This window comes from Filicampus tigris, chromosome 21 (genome assembly GCF_054856515.1).
Source record: "Filicampus tigris isolate MCC_2025a chromosome 21, RoL_Ftig_1.0, whole genome shotgun sequence".
In the NCBI taxonomy this organism is placed as follows: domain Eukaryota; kingdom Metazoa; phylum Chordata; class Actinopteri; order Syngnathiformes; family Syngnathidae; genus Filicampus; species Filicampus tigris.
In genome coordinates, this window is record NC_141237.1 from 13,794,992 (window position 1) to 13,811,594 (window position 16,603).

Sequence of the window (16,603 nt, forward strand, 5' to 3'; positions counted from 1 at the left end):
CAAATTACAATCCTCTCACTTGTGTCCGTCCCATTGGTTTTATTTTGCTTAATTCTTCAACTGTCATGAGAAAATAACGACCAGAAACAACGGAAATATAGCAATTCGTCTTGCGTCATTTTCACATTGACATCATCGGCTCACACAATTTGGACCTAAAAATGGGTGTTACAAATCTGCTGACAATCGTCGGAAAACAAGCCTATAATCACTAGTGAAGCAGTGAGTATTTCTGAATAGGTTGTCAGGAACATTTTGATTTTGTCAGCAACAATTGCATCTCACAAGTCTGGATGGAACAATAAACATTGATGGAAAGTGTGCAAAGCCAGGATTTAAAAATTATAATAAAAATAATATGTGTGTGAATGTACTGTAAGAATATAGCACTTAAGCACGCAAACTTTTCTCTCCTGAACATTTTAGATTTATCCGCAATAGCTTAACATTCAGCCAACAAAAAACAGAGAAATTGGAACACTGGGCATCCCTATGTTTGCCTGGAAAAGGATGAGGCCTAGTCAGTAAATTCAGAAACCAGGGTTTTTCCTGCTTTAAAAATTGCCAGAGCGCCAGAGGGATTGATATTGTTCAACACAGCGTGATTTATGTCTGCGGCAGCAAGGTATTTAATTTTTTTTTTATTTCTGTATACCACCCTTGGGGACTGAGAGTGATTCCCTTCTTTTATGTTATGCATCTAACCCTAGATGGGTGCGTAACAGTATTGGCAACTGTATGTGGATCCCTTTTTTTTTTGTTTTCACTTCACTCGAGTTGTGGAGTGTCTGATGCATGCTGGTAACTCAAATTTTGGCTTGCAACACAAGGAAAAAGAAAGAGAAACAAAAAAAATAAAAATCAAGACTGTGACCTGCTCATTATTCAAAAAACCTAAGTGGGGCACTAATAAATCAATGTACCACTGTGCCAATCCATTTTGGGCCATAAACTATTTATTTTTCAATTGAAATGTACAAGTGATTTTTCTATTTTTGTTCTCTAACGGAAGAAAAAAAACAGTCGGCTCAACAAAAGTGTGTTCATGTTCCATATCCAGAGTGAGTGAGTGAGTGACCGACTGACTGAAAAGACATAAATAGTGCACAAAATAAAGCTTTCAAAATGAAATAGTTAAACAAATATAATAGATGTTAACCATAAAAATAATATGAATAAAACAGACACTTACAAGTGGCATGAATCGGATAAAGCTGAACAAGAAGGTCTTGAAATCTTTTGTTGAGCGGCCAATTATTGCACTGCAAAACAACATGGACAAAGACAAAAAAAAGGGGATAAGCACAAAAACAATGTATAACTTTATTAATTAATGATTAATGCAATGTTTATAAGCACAAAAGCAATGTATAACTTTATTAATTAATGATTAATGCAATGTTTATCTACTGAGAAACACATATATACACATATACATTTACACACATATAAACATACGTATATATATATAAATATACATATATAAATATACATATATATATAAATATACGTATATATATATATATATATATATATATATATATACATACATACATATATATATACATATATATATATATATACATATATATATATACATATATATATACATATATTTATACATACATACATACATACATATATATATATACATACATATATACATACATATATATATATACATACATATATATACATACATATATATATACATACATATATATACACATACATACACATATATATATATATATACACATATACATACATACATACATATACACATACATACATACATACATACATACATATACACATACATACATATATATATACATACATATATATACATACATACATCCAAGATATATATACATACATACATATACATATATATATACATATACATATATATATATATACATATATATATACATATATATACACACACATATATACATATAGATATACATATAAATATATACATACACATATATATATATACACATATATATATATATAATATATATAACAAAATATTAGATATAGTTGATTTTGTTGTGGGCTGTATTTTTGCATTCATTAAATTGATTAAACTTAAGATTTTTTCAATTTATACACTACATTATCAACCTTACTTTCATGTTTGGGGTTGAACACATACTGTACAAAAAATAGTTAGTCAAAATTTTGGAAATTGTTCTCATGTTTATTGAGATATTGACTAAAACTAATATATATACATATTAGCATTGTATTCGGATACGCAGTGTAAGTATCGATACTTTTTAAAGTATCGATACTGGCAACACTAGCAGCAATATTTATTTTGTAAAATATGGCACCATCACAACTGTGAAAACAGCCTGACCTCTCAATCATGGTTCCATTCTGGATCATCCATACGTCACAGTAGGTCCTTGCCACTAACATCACAGCAATAAGGATCAGGTACCCAGTCTGAAAACAGTGGCAAGAGCATAGTTACTAGAGGTTGTAAAACACTCTTGCTAATTATGTTTTTTATCATCTTTGCTCATCGACTAAGGCCAAGTCAAAATGGCGCTAGTGACCTTGGCTTTTGGAACCAACGTATCTATTTTAGAGTGGTCTGTAAATTGTGGAGCGACATGTTCAATTCTGTTTTTTAAACATACACAAACCCGGCAAATATTCGGGAAATCTTTACCTTTGTGCGATAGTAGATATGGGTGTATCGGCAAGTACGAACAAATTAAGCGCCGATGCTGGTTATTGGTACTGGTATCATTCTTTGAATGCAGCGCGCAAATTTGAGAGCCGCACACCGGAGGGAAACAGAAGCGCCTTATCCAAATGCACATGCATGTTAATAACTAGCCCATGTCGCAATCTCACCAGCACGAAGAGCTATGGAAATAGGCTGTTTATTCAACACACGTATTCTGTGTGTGTATATGTTACAACATAGTGCTACGCAATTAATCGAAATTCAATTACATTTTCAATTATTACACTCCATGATTACCAAATTGGCCTAACCGTAAAAAAACGATTATTAATACTAATTTTGAGTTGTTTTGAGGCATGCGCTCACGAGATGCTCCGCCGCGCCGCCCTCTCCAAGCTAACTAGCTAGCGAGCTAGCGAGCTAGCCAGCCATCCAGCCCGTACCCCGTACCCCGCACCCAGCAAGTCACACTGCACACACTACTACTCAACGTTTTAACAGAGTAACAGACCTAAAATGGCACACGAACTGCCACAGGAACGACTTGTAAACAAGCAAGGCAAGTCGAAATGGCTTATTTGCTTACATTTTGGGTTCGCCGTGGAAGATGGTGAGCAAAGACTTATAAAGTGCAAGTTGTCTCTGCACCCACCGGCAATGTGACGAATCTATTCAACCATCGTTTGGTTTACGATGATGTTATGATATACTCCAAAGCAAGAAAACACAAGAGTCAGATTTGGCGTCGTGCGCAACGTTGAAACACTGTACGCAGCAACTCCCACCCATCAACATCAGAGAGACACAAAAAGATAACAAAATCTATTGCCCGGACAAGCCTTCCAAATGTTTAGGGCACAGACTCCACTTTGCAATTGGCACGAGGGATTTATTTTAAATAACATATCTTGTGCAAATATACACTACTTTTACTGGCAGAAAAAGAAAAACCATGCTAAACATTATTATTGTGACTTAAGTTACAGTTCTTGTGTCGTCTTTAATATGAAGTCAACATGTATTTATTTTTGTTTCAAATTGCTTCAAATGCAATTTGCAAACATATTATTGGTTTGTTTATATATATATATATATATATATATATATATATATATATATATATATATATATATATATATATATATATATGTATATATATATATATATATATATATATATATATACATATATATATATATATACATATATATATATATATATATATAAACAGGCCCCCAAATAACTGCAATAAGTCTATAAAGTGACTAGACTGTTCATTTTCCTGGTCTACAGTCGGGCTGCTCTATGGCGGCTCAAAGCCGCTGACGCATACCCGACCAACCAATCATAGCACGCACACTGCACCGTATGTGACACTCCCCGCCTTCCTGTTTGTTTGTATAGCGGGAAGCTATAGCCGAAAGTCACCACGAAGCAGAGTTGGTTCCAAAAAGAAACTCCACATCCACAGTGTCGATTTGGTTTGGCTTTTCCTCGAAGGAGAAAGTGCAAACCAGTTATTTGCAAAGTTTGCAGAGACTTGGTTCGTACGTCAGATGGCAACACGACAAACCTGTTTAATGACTTACGGAAACGGCACCCAAAAAACTACGCTGACAGCCAAAGCAAACGTTGAGCAGACATATGGTAGCCAGAGGCAGCCTCTAGCTCCAAGCTAACACAACCCACAGTAACACAGTCATTCAACAAGGACACTCACTCTGTATGAAAAAGCAGTGTAAAGAAGTAACTGAGGCAGTGACCTATTGCCTTGCTGAAGACATGATTCCCATCAAAAGATTGGAAAATGTGGGGTTTAAAAGTTTTCAAAGTACTCGACCCGGATTACGAGCTGTGTTTTTATGTTTACGTTATGTTACCTTTTATGTTCACATTCACTGCACATTTTGATAAAAATTGACACTATTCAAATTAAAAATCTGTTCAGAAAGCTTAGCTGTCTTAAAATGCAATTTTTGTTCTTTTAGAGCTTTATATACATTTTAAATATATTTTATATGTTGCAAAATGTGCAAATTAGTCTAAAAAAAAACATGTAAAAAAAGAATGATGATAAAATCATTATTGTGATTTTATTTTTTTTAAATCGTGATATATTTTTGCCATATCGCCCACCACTACCAAAGCGGGACCATAACAACCTTGAGTTTTGCTGTGACTGCCGAGTACCGAAGTGGATGTAATGGAAGAAGGAACTTCTGCCACTAAAGAGGAGGAGAGGGAGAAGCTTGTGCCAAAGAAGGCCGTCTATTATTTGGACGTACTTCGGATTTGACAAAAATGATGCGGATCTAAAGAAAAGCGCCAGTTTTTGGAAAATTTGCCATCTACCAGTAGCCAGATCCAGAGGCAACAACACAAACTTAGATCAACACTTAATATTTTTTTTTTAAAAAACACCACCGACGTCAGTATGAATCCTGTTAAACAGCTTTAAAAAAGACAGATAAAGGGGAGGCAACAACTAGTGGCCATTGACGTGCTAAGGAAACATCGCTAACAGCAGCATTCGCGTTAGTAACTCCTTATGAAAAAGTTTGCATCGGCAAAGAAATTCCGAGGGCTATAACTCGTTATATTGTCAAGGAAATGATTCCCCTGAATACCAGTTCATCAAGTGTGTAAAGCCAGCTTTCCTTTACAAAAAATGTGTGCAATATAAGTAATTAAAAAAATAGTATACATTTTGTACTGTTTATACAAGAGAGAAGACGGTTTTGTCATGAGTAGTTATAAAGGTTTGTTTACTTAAAATAAATGCATGTAGTGTGCAATGTTTAAACGTTTACACTTGATACTTGAAGCGATTGTTTTACATTCATTTACGTACATTTATTTATCACTTGATTTTAATGATGCTGCCAAAAAATAAATATTGGCAGGTTATTGTCCATTCTGTGTTGTTATTCTGAATATGTAACGATAATATATTTTAATCTCTCTTTAGCCTGAACTTCAATGTATTGTTTTCTTGGCAAGTTATTTGGTTCAGAATAATAATGTAGCGTATTTTCCGGGCTATAAGCCGCACGTTATATAAGCCGTACCCACTCTATTTCTAGAACATTTTGGAAAAAAAGCTTAAATAAGCCGCACCTTTATATAAGCCGCACCTATCTATGTTGAAAACTTTTATATTTACTGCATTTACAGAACGATTATGAACTGTAAATGTACATGTGTGTACCTGAGCAGATTCTTTCCTAACAGTGTCTTTTAACACTGCAGCAACGTTGCTGATTAAAACAGAAAATAACCAAGAGAAAATAAACAGTACTTATTTTTTCAATGAAATAAATGTGCCTTGACACAAAAAAAGTTTGAAAAACACTGATCTAGTGGAATAAAACGGGATCGTTTCTCACCCAAATTTATTTGGAGGTAGATACAAATATAATACTCATATTTTGAAAATGTTATTAGTAAACTCACAATACATATTTTTTATTTACTTCATATCATAAGTTTGTCTCATACATTGGACACATTCTGTCACCTATTGGGAAAAAAACGAGACTGACTTATCGGGCGCGCCCCTAAATTTTCTTTCAGCGCTCCTAAAATTTTAAGTTAGGGGCTACTGCGTTCCTGGTATAAAAATGTTAGTCTGGAACCCTGACTCAGGAAAACTCCACAATCCGGGCATTGCAAGAAGCCTCAGAAGTCAATGGGTCACACCACATTAGTGGCTGCGCGGGATTTTACTGGCTACGCGTGGTTGGTGTGTCAGAAGCCTAGATGGTAGAATTGTGCAATTGGTAGAAAGTGCCCAAGAATAACGCAAAAAGAATGACGCTAAGCAGAATATGTCCCTAATTGCATTATTGCTTTTTTTGTGTGTTTGCAGATTATGTAGGAAAATGAAGCTGATAAACTGGAGAACGTCAGCATGACAATCTTTGACACTGGGAGAGCGGATCCTTTGCACCCACCCAATGACATTAAGCTAGTCATTGATGGAACACTTGGTTCTTGAACAAGTTTCCATCATTTATTGTTTAAAGTACAATGTTAGCCATTTGGGCCAAACACCTCATTAAACAATAAAAGGGTTTATTAAGGAATTTGTTCGGAACATGTTGTCAGCTCCAAGTATGAATGTTTTCAAGTCCAGGTTAAAAACTATGATTATTTTTCCATGCCTATGATTTAGCTATTTTAAAGAATTTTTAAAATGATGTTTAACTAAATATTTTTCTTGCATTGTACGCACTAGTAAGCTATCTTTTATTTCTGGACTTTTATTTTCAAATGTCTTTAATTTTGTACTTGTAATTACGTGCAATATAAATAAAGCTGCCTTGCGTATTATTCCAAATGTTTGTATGTCAAAGTATTTTTTTCTTTTTTTTTTAATTCAGCATTATAACACTGTACTGCCCAAAGACAGCTGGGATAGGCTCCAGCACGCCCCGCGACCCTTGTGAGGATAAGCGGTATAGATAATGGATGGATGGATTATAACACTGTATGACATATCTTTAAGACAAATTTTAAAAATATACTTTGTTTCAACATATGAATTTGGTTTACATAAAAAAAACTTTCAGGTTAAACTGAAAGGATTCCTTATATTATTTAATTAATCCAATTTAATTATTGTAAAATTGATCAAATTGTAAATTGATCAAAGCCTAAATATTGACTGTGACGGATTACTGCATTGTTTTGTTTCTTATGTTCATCCAGTGTTTTATTTTTTTCCCATTCCAGGGATGTGTGGTCAGGGGAGTCAGATCCTCACCTGCTTCTTAAGAGAGTAAAACAAAATTACATATTAAATTGAATCCATTACATAATTTTCCATTTTAGTTTTCTAGTCTATGATTTATTTTGATTTTCTTTTTTATTCCAATAATGTCCATGATTCTCTGTTTTAGAAATGAGATTATGTTTTACATGCTGTTTTTGTGTGTGTTTGTCTTAAAGCCCTTTTAGGGACCGGTATTGGATATTAACATTAAATATAAATGCTGTGATGCTGTGCATTACAGATGGTTTTTTCATGCATCTATGTTGTGGCATCTGTTCCTATTCAAATAAAAATGAAATGAAATAACTACCAAAGTCATGAATCCGTGAACTGTGAGTTGGACGGAATGTAGGCAATCAAAGAACTGTTGTTGTTGTTTAGAATTATACACACTGCACATTTAAATAAAAGACACGTTTCGTTTAGAAACATTGCCAATGTTAATGCTAAAGTCAATGTAAAATTATTATTAACATGCATTGACATGCTAACGGGAAATTAGCATTGATTTCCCGGGAGTAGTTTTCTTTTAAAGAATGAATTATTCACACAAACACCGTACAGTTTATGTAATAATACTAAAAGTCATAAATTCTTCCTAACCTGTGAAAAACGAGCTATATCAACCTGTTTCGCATAACCGCGTTTCTACCACTAGACGCTGTTGCGTCTTTGTATCTTTTGAGCCGGAGCACGTATATGTCATTTTTTTTAACCAATTCTCATCCTCTTAGTCAATGAGATCATCAGAATACACACGTGATGGTGTCGTGAGCCCTATAGGATGTCCCAGAATTTTTTCGAGCAGTAACGCTGGACGCAGACGATTGCACGAGCTCTGAAATAACTAACGGTAGTGCTATAAATGGCACGCTTGTGGACTTTGAACCAGTGGAACCAGTCAAACGTGATATATGGTTAAGATATACAGGTATGTTTGTTGACAATGACGATATCAATGGCTTTGTTCTAGCGATAGACCAATATGGTTCTTTCAGGGCCGATACCGATTATAAGTGGTCAAAAAGGCTGATAACCGATATTTGGAGCCGATATTCATTTTCAGCAAAAAGGAAAATATTGGCGTCCAAATCTGGTGAATCGTCTTTAAGCATATATATTTTTCAGACTTACATAATGTAGATTTTTAAAATTATTATTATAAATCTTTGCCAATATACATCTATGTGGTAAAATTCTAACAAAAAGGGAGCTCCTGCAGGGTGATCAGCATGTCTTCAAAAGTTAAATGAAAACTTAAACAATAGCTCCAAGTAGTTTTCTACAGTAAATGTAGTCCTCCAAAATTTCAAAATAACTGAAATGTTCTAATTTCACTTATCTTTGTTTTGATTTCAAACAAAAACAAAAGTGCAGAGTGTTCCCAGGGCCGGTTAAGTGAGAAAGTTAACAGTTAACAGTTAAGTCAGAATTTAAATAAATAATTCCTTGAAGTTACCACAGTTTTAAATGGATTTATTATCGGCCCTCAGATTTTTTAAAAAAGCAGATGCCGATATCCATCAGAACACTGAAAATCTGAGCAGATAATCAGCCCAGCTGATAATCAGTCTAGCCCTATAACAGAATAGAGGATTGTAATTACCACTCTATTTTTTATTAATTAAAAATAATGCTTCTCTTGCATTACATTTATTTTTACATTTTTGATTGAAATGGTAAATAATAATAAACTCGGGCCTGTGTAAAAGCCATGTCTAAGCTCTCAAATTCTTTTGGATTTATGTGCTACCGAGTGTAAATGCTTTTAAATCCAGGTTTAAAAACTTTTTTCTCATATCTTTGATTAAGGTCCTATAAACAATTTTAAATCATTTTTTTCTTTTATATATTTTAGAAACACTCTTTTATTTCTTTACTTTACTTTTAAATGTTTTTCTAAGTTTTCTGTTAATGTGTTTATATGTTGCAACTTTGTTAGCTACTTTTGTTTTCTCTGCTTTGCTTTTGAATGTTGTTAACTGCCTTGCCTTGCTAAATGGGGCTGAGATATCAATTATTTCGTCGGTGTTGAATTTCTGGGAAAACAGGTTTTCAAGTGTAATTCCAAAGACGACCTTAGGTTTTGGGGAGCTGTTGAGCCAGGCGCTTTTAGGGGTTTTAGAGGGTGATTCTGGGGTTGCCCTTAGGCTTCAGGCCTTGATGGGTTACTAAAGCTCAATTGCAACTTTCGTCTTCTATTCTTCTTATTTTACTGTTAATTGTGTACTTAAAGCATGCATGGCACCACCCTGCCGCTAAAAGGCCACCGCACACACAGCAGGAACAGACAGTCCTTATATTTTTTATTACTGATTTTTGTTACTACTTTTACAGTATAGTACAGTACATTATTTCACTTTGGTACTAACTTATTTTCTGGTTGCTCTTTCAAGTTTTCAACGACTCAAGGAATTGTTATTGTCGTACCAACATACTGTACATGAACCAAGGTCCCAGGTCAGGCCAATAAGTTCATTAATTATCAATTCATCGTGATTTCTATATCAATAAAAAAAAAATTAAAATCATGATTAATTTTTCGATAATTGCCAGCCCTACCGTACGTAACAATAATATGGGCAACGACAAAAACATGTTTCACTTTTCGCGGCAGGGCTTGATCCCAATCCCTGCTAAAAGGAGGCGTTTACTAAATTCCCGATTTCTTACCCATCTTCAAGTGATGGTTAAACTGCAAGTATGTCCCCATAAATCTGCGTCTGAGTGACTTGTAAACATGCAAAACCAAGATAAGACTGAATTCCTACCTCCATGCAAAAAAACTGAGGTACCATGATCCGCAATATCCGTAGAATTCGAAGAAAGAAAACTTTGTCAACTGCTGCACGGTCTTTTTTGCCATCCTTCTGTGCGAAAGACATGACAAAAGTGCAATTAAGAAAAATAATCTTTAGAGAATATTAGAGTATTTTTATTTGATAATTATTATAATATTTTAAAAAATGCACTTACCTCCAAGTTCAGCACCAAATCTGATCCTTGTTTCGGACTGCAAGAAAGGAACAAAATGAAGTCTTACAGCTTGTACTGTTCAATATTTTCCTTTAACAAGTAGCCATTAACATCCCCTTGTGAGAGCTGTAATTTGTTAAAAAGACTACATTTCAAAACTACCATTATCATTCCCATAATATACGAATTCTGACAAATGCCATTGTTGTAACCAAAAAAATTAAAGAACAAAACTTAACTTATGATTGACATAACAGTATAACACAGCTATCCTCAAAAGCCAATAACTTAAAAATAATATTTGCGACTGTGTGCTGTGTTGGAGCGACGAAAAGTAATTGTTTTCTGACATTGCCTCATAGCCCGTAAGAATACAGTTTCTCATAAAGGCAGTGGTTATTTTGCCATGAAAGGCTCTGATTGGTCAATAGCCGGTGCGAGGAATTCTGGGCCTGCCATGAATCAGCTATTTGACCGTCATTACAGGAGGTTGGCCGTGAATTGGGTTATTTTAGCGTGATGTGTAGGCTGTTGTGTTCCGATTCAATTGTCTTCCAGATTAACTGGCTCCCGATTCCAGCTGCGGCCGTTAAGACAATGTCACTCCAGTAACTTTGTATTTGCTGTATAGCCTTAACTTTATTTACAGAGGTGGGCATTTCACTAAAATTTGCCCGTCCTTTTATTGCCATCCGTCTACACCCTTCCGCCGTCCGTTTATCCGCCTTTTTGTCAAGCCTAGGGGCCAGTCAGGCTAACATTTTGAATGCGCGCCCGTCGACCAACTTCCGCCTCCAATGTGTAATGGAAGCCTCACTGCGGCCGGACTAAATACGTGCCTCCTATAGGGACCCCTTAGCTGTCGCTGACACCCCCCCCCCCGCCCCCCCCCCGGGCGGAGAGACAGACCAGTCCGTCGGTCAGACGGAATGCCCTGCTCTGCTTATTCCTTTTTTATTCTTATTTAGATTTTCCATAGGCTAACGTCTGGAACTTTTCTTAAATTAAAGGTCCAATGTGCACACTTTAGTGCCATCTAGTGATGAACTAATGGAATGCAATGACGTAAATTCGAAGTGGAAGTGCATGCATTTTGAATCACGTGCATTATGGTGCCTCAGACCACACGTTGCAAGCCTACCACCAAATTCATCAGCAGAGGTACAAGCAAAATATCATCACAAACGACTTCTAGTATTCTTTCAAGTGACAAAGTAAGTGCATTACATTTATTACACATGCTGTAGTCATGATGTGGAGGAACTACATTTGCTGAATTTGTCTCCTGGTACCCGTAGCAGAAAGATGGCGGCAAAACATGGCGGCTCCCGTAGGGGAGGCGCGCCCTATGTAATATAATTAGAGATGACTTCAGCTACGATTACATAATTATAAAAAACAGTATGTTGGTGTGATAGAACACTTTTTTTTTTTTTTTTTTTTGCATATGACTGAAATCAACCCATTAAGGACGGGAGCGCATAACCTCGTTTCTACCACTAGAGCCGAGAGCGCTGTAGAGTCTTTCTACCGTTAAAGCCGGGAGAGCGTATACGTCATTTTCTATTTATTATTTAATTCTCGGTCTCTTAACCAATGAAATGCATCAGAATAGATATGTGACGGTGTCGTGAGTCGTCGAAGGATATCCGGAATTTTTTCGAGCAGTAATGGCGGACGCCGTCGATCGCGGGAGCTCTGAAATCAATAACGGCAGTGATATAGACGACGCGATTGTGAATTTTGAACCAGTAGAACTAGTCGAATGTGATATATGGTTAAGATATAGGTTTGTAGATGATGACAATATCGACATCTTTGTAACAGAAAAGAGGATGGTAATTACCACTCGATTTTTAAAAGAATTAAAAGTAGTGCTTCTCTTGCACTGACACTTTATGTTTACCTCTTCGATTGAAAGAGTAAAGATGAATAAACTCGGGTCTGTGTGAAAGCCACACGTCAAAGCTCTGAAATTCTTTTGGAATTATGTTTCTGTCTACTACAGGGGCTGGGATATTAATTACTTTGTTGAATTTCTGGGAAAACTCCAGGTTTTCAAGGGTAATTCCAAAGACGACCTTAGGTTTTGGGGAGCTGTTGAGCCAGGCGCTTTAGGCCTTAATGGGTTAATACAGTGGTACCTCTACTTACGAACGTATCTTCATACGAAATTTTCAAGTTACTTAACGCCAAAACAGGAAAATATTGCCTTTGTTACAAAAGAAATTCCAGGATACAAAAGGTAAAAATAGAGTATGGGCTGCTACTCGCAGCTCCAGAGTTTTTGTGAACGCAACATACTCATAGCTGCTCTGCCATTGGCTATTACCAAGCATCTTCCTGGCATCCCATTGGCTGAGGGACCTCTACCGCATTCGTCTATGTGTGTAGATAGACAGGTAGATAGATAGATATGTGATAGATATGTCTATGCAGCGTCCTCGTCATTCGCACCTCGGGCCATAAGGTGTTCTAATAGTTTCACGTGAATTACAGTATTCGCTGTGGACCCCAAGAAAGTGATGGAGAAACGAGGAAAAGAAAAAAAGAAGAAAATCGTTTTTCTTTGTCTATACAAACAAAGCAAGAGATAATATAAATGGATGAAAAAGGGATGCGTTTGGTTGATCTCACCAAAGATTATGATTGTAATGTATTGAGTCACCACGTTATTAAATCACTTCTTTACAAAACACGATGAGGACAACAATTAAAAGGTAAACGACCATCATTTTAATACTTTACTCTATTCTTTGTTTTTTACATTATGCACAACTCTTATTTATTGTGCAATAATCTAATTGTAACATGTATTTGTTACATATTTTGATGTGTTTTTATGCCTTATAAAACATTTATGTCTCAATTTTGGGGGGCTTGGAATGGATTAGGGCATTTACATGGAAAACACGTCCCTACTTACAAAATTAATATATATCTATATATCTATATCTATATATTTATATATATATATATATATATATATATATATATATATATATATATTTATATACCTCTCTCTTTCTCTCTCTCCCTCTCTCTCCCTCTCTATCTATCTTGTTAGACCAATTATCGATTATATGTTATGCATCACTATTATTTGTGTGTAAATGGCAAATGGACTGTCACTTGTATAGCGCTTTTCTACCTTTGGTGCTCAAAGCGCTTCAAACTGAACCTCATCTACCTCCTTATGATGCAGCATTGGGAGCAACTGGGGGTTCAGTATCTTAGTAAGGATACTTCAACATGGTCACAATGGCCTGGGATTGAACCCACAAATACAAACAAACAAACAAACAAATAAATAAATATATATATACACACACACATATATAGATATACATATATACACACACACACATATATATACATATATACACTTACACATATATATACATATATACACTTACACATATATATACATATATACACTTACACATATATATACATATATACACTTACACGTATATATACATATATACACACACATATATATACATATATACACACACATATATATACATATATACACACACATATATATACATATATACACACACATATATACACACACACACATATATACATATATACACACACATATATACACACACACATATATGTAAACATATATACACACATATATGAGTGTGTGTGTATACATATAGACACACACACTCATATATATATATATATATATATATATATATATATATATATATATATACATATATACACACTCATATATACATACAAAGGTTTTCACAACCTTTACTCAACACTTAAATACTGTTGATGCAACTTTTTTTTTAAATACAAAATTTAAGTATTTACCACTTTAGTTGAGCAATATTTACGAAGCAAAATTAATCAGATGATTTAGGTAAACTGGCACCATTAGCTAGACTTTGGCAACATGACATGCAAAGATTAACCTACCGAGATTTGATAATGCAGCATGACCTTTGGCACACCTTAACCAGAGATAACTTGGGAATGCTTAACATTTGCATAGAAATTATGCTAGCACAAAGGCTTTATTCACGATGCGTTCGATCAATAATTTGTTGAATCAAACTGTACACCTTTCAGTGTCAGTAAAATACACGCATTAGCAACTGAATTCATTTTAGCGTTGACCAACATCGATATCAACTTGACATAGCATTTGATAGTATCTAATCAAGAGTAAACTGTTAGGCTAACTGAGCTGACGATAAGTTTCAATACACACAATTTAGCACAAAGTTTAGCACACTTAGGATGTCACCTGTCAAAGTCACCAACCTCCAAGTATCGAGGAACGCCTTCACGTTTCGTAAAATACTTTTCGTTCCACACCACTATCCACTTACATGTCATGTTTTGGCCGTCGTCTTCTGTTTTTCAACAAATATAAGACCAATAAAATGGCACCTGCTATGGAAGAATTCTTCGCTGTGACATATTTACTAAAAGCCGCCATTGTTTCAACACAGGCGTTGGGTCTATGGGTCGAATGGTCAGACTGTGTCCTCCAGAGACGCTGCGCCGGAAAAGAATACAAATTTGAGGAAAACGACTTTTTGCTTCAAAGTCTGATGTTACTTAGAATTTGTATCTCCATGACGTTAAGTTAGTATTTCCTCAACGGCTAAAAATACTACCATTTCGTCAAGAATGCTTTAATGCCAGCCAGATTCAGGACAGCTACATGTTTTAAGACAAAGCTGGTCACGTGATGCTGTATTTCCTCCCACATTTAGTATAATCTCTGCCTATGTAAAATCTCTGTGTGACTGAAACAGGAGGCCTGTGGTTTTCTTCTTTCCCTGGTTGGATTATCGCCATCTGCTGGTGAGATATAGAAAGTAATTTCATCTTGTGCAAGTGCAGGTAGGTAGCTAAATTAACACGTTGCAGTCGAGGCTGCGAGTTCGTAGGACAGGGGCACCAAACATTTTCCTGTGGGCGGCACAAAACCTTTCCTTTCTCTGATGTAAGTTTGTGAGAAAAACTGCGCGAGCAAAGTTGCCTCAACGTAATTACTTATTGGTAGTGGTAGGCCTGTCAATATAACACATTTTTGCGGATGATACATCTACCCCGAAATTATCACAATAAACTATAGTATCATTCGTTTTTGTTTAAATTTACAATAATAATTAAGAATTAGTAAGTATTTTATTTAATTTTTTTGCAAAAATAAGTGTGCAGCCTTTTAAAGTGATATTATCTCACTTCTCAAGGATATGGACATTTTCATTGAAATGTAGAACAACACAATATCTTGGTTAAATAAATAAATAAAAATTTTATCAATAAAAAAAAGACTCAGGCTCTGTTATTTTTTAAGAACAACAACATTCAATAAATATTAACACATACACCACATACAGTACTATATGTAGTGGCAGAGTAATATCTGTCTTTTATATCCTTCCTTTCCTCCTTCTTTCCTGAACAATTTATCTCAATTTTCCTTCTTTTTTTTTCAATTCTATCAGGGACATAACAATATTGTGTGTGTTTTACTGTATATTTATATTTCATATTAATGTTTCAAAGAATAAATCACCAGTGATGGGGACTTCCACCCATTTGCCAGTCCGTCCTCCATCTGCAACCTGGGCACCCATCCGTCATCGCCCCTCCGTCCTTATTCATAAAAATAATTGTCCTCCGACCGTGTCCGTCCTCTTGCTTTTAAAGCGCTTCCGTCCTTATACATTTTGTCAGTCGGTCCAATTTCTTATTCACATCCACTTAGCGGCTGAGAGTATCATGAGTGGATTGAATTATTTACAACAGTTTAAGTGTTACTAGAACTGGGCATTGATAACTGGGAACCGAGTGGAACCGGGACCATCGTTCCGGTTCTCACCGAATCGTTCTGACTACTGTAATGAATTTGTGACAATTTAGCTTTGGACTTTTTTGAATGCCAATTCAACGTGGTTCCACATCAGTCACTGTGTTGAGTATACTTAACCGGGAATCGAGTGGAACCGGGACCATCGTTCCGGTTCTCACCGAATCGTTCTGACTACTGTAATGAATTTGTGACATAATTTAGTTTTGGACTTTTTTGAATGCCAATTCAACGTTGTTGCCACATCAGTCACTGTGTTGAGAACTTAATTATCATAATCTTTATA

The 16,603-nt window shown here is 35.3% G+C and overlaps 1 protein-coding gene across 4 annotated transcripts in view; it reads right to left on the reverse strand.

The window, feature by feature from the left end:
- abcd3a (ATP-binding cassette, sub-family D (ALD), member 3a) overlaps positions 1 to 15,261 on the reverse strand; it is a 46,905-nt gene extending 31,644 nt beyond the window's left edge. Inside the window, exons 1-6 of one of the 4 annotated variants that reach the window (XM_086020100.1) lie at positions 15,113 to 15,261; positions 14,822 to 14,991; positions 10,461 to 10,497; positions 10,256 to 10,354; positions 2,372 to 2,460; positions 1,193 to 1,262 (exon numbers count right to left, since the gene is read on the reverse strand). In XM_086020100.1, the coding sequence (XP_085876226.1) occupies positions 1,193 to 1,262; positions 2,372 to 2,460; positions 10,256 to 10,354; positions 10,461 to 10,497; positions 14,822 to 14,991; positions 15,113 to 15,115 (468 nt within the window). In that variant the 5' untranslated portion in view covers positions 15,116 to 15,261. Of the gene's footprint in view, positions 1 to 1,192; positions 1,263 to 2,371; positions 2,461 to 2,689; positions 2,825 to 3,296; positions 3,443 to 10,255; positions 10,355 to 10,460; positions 10,498 to 14,821 lie in introns of those variants that run through there. The other 3 variants (XM_086020101.1, XM_086020102.1, XM_086020104.1) reach the window with 3 other exon arrangements.
- Between the last annotated feature and the right edge of the window lie 1,342 nt (positions 15,262 to 16,603).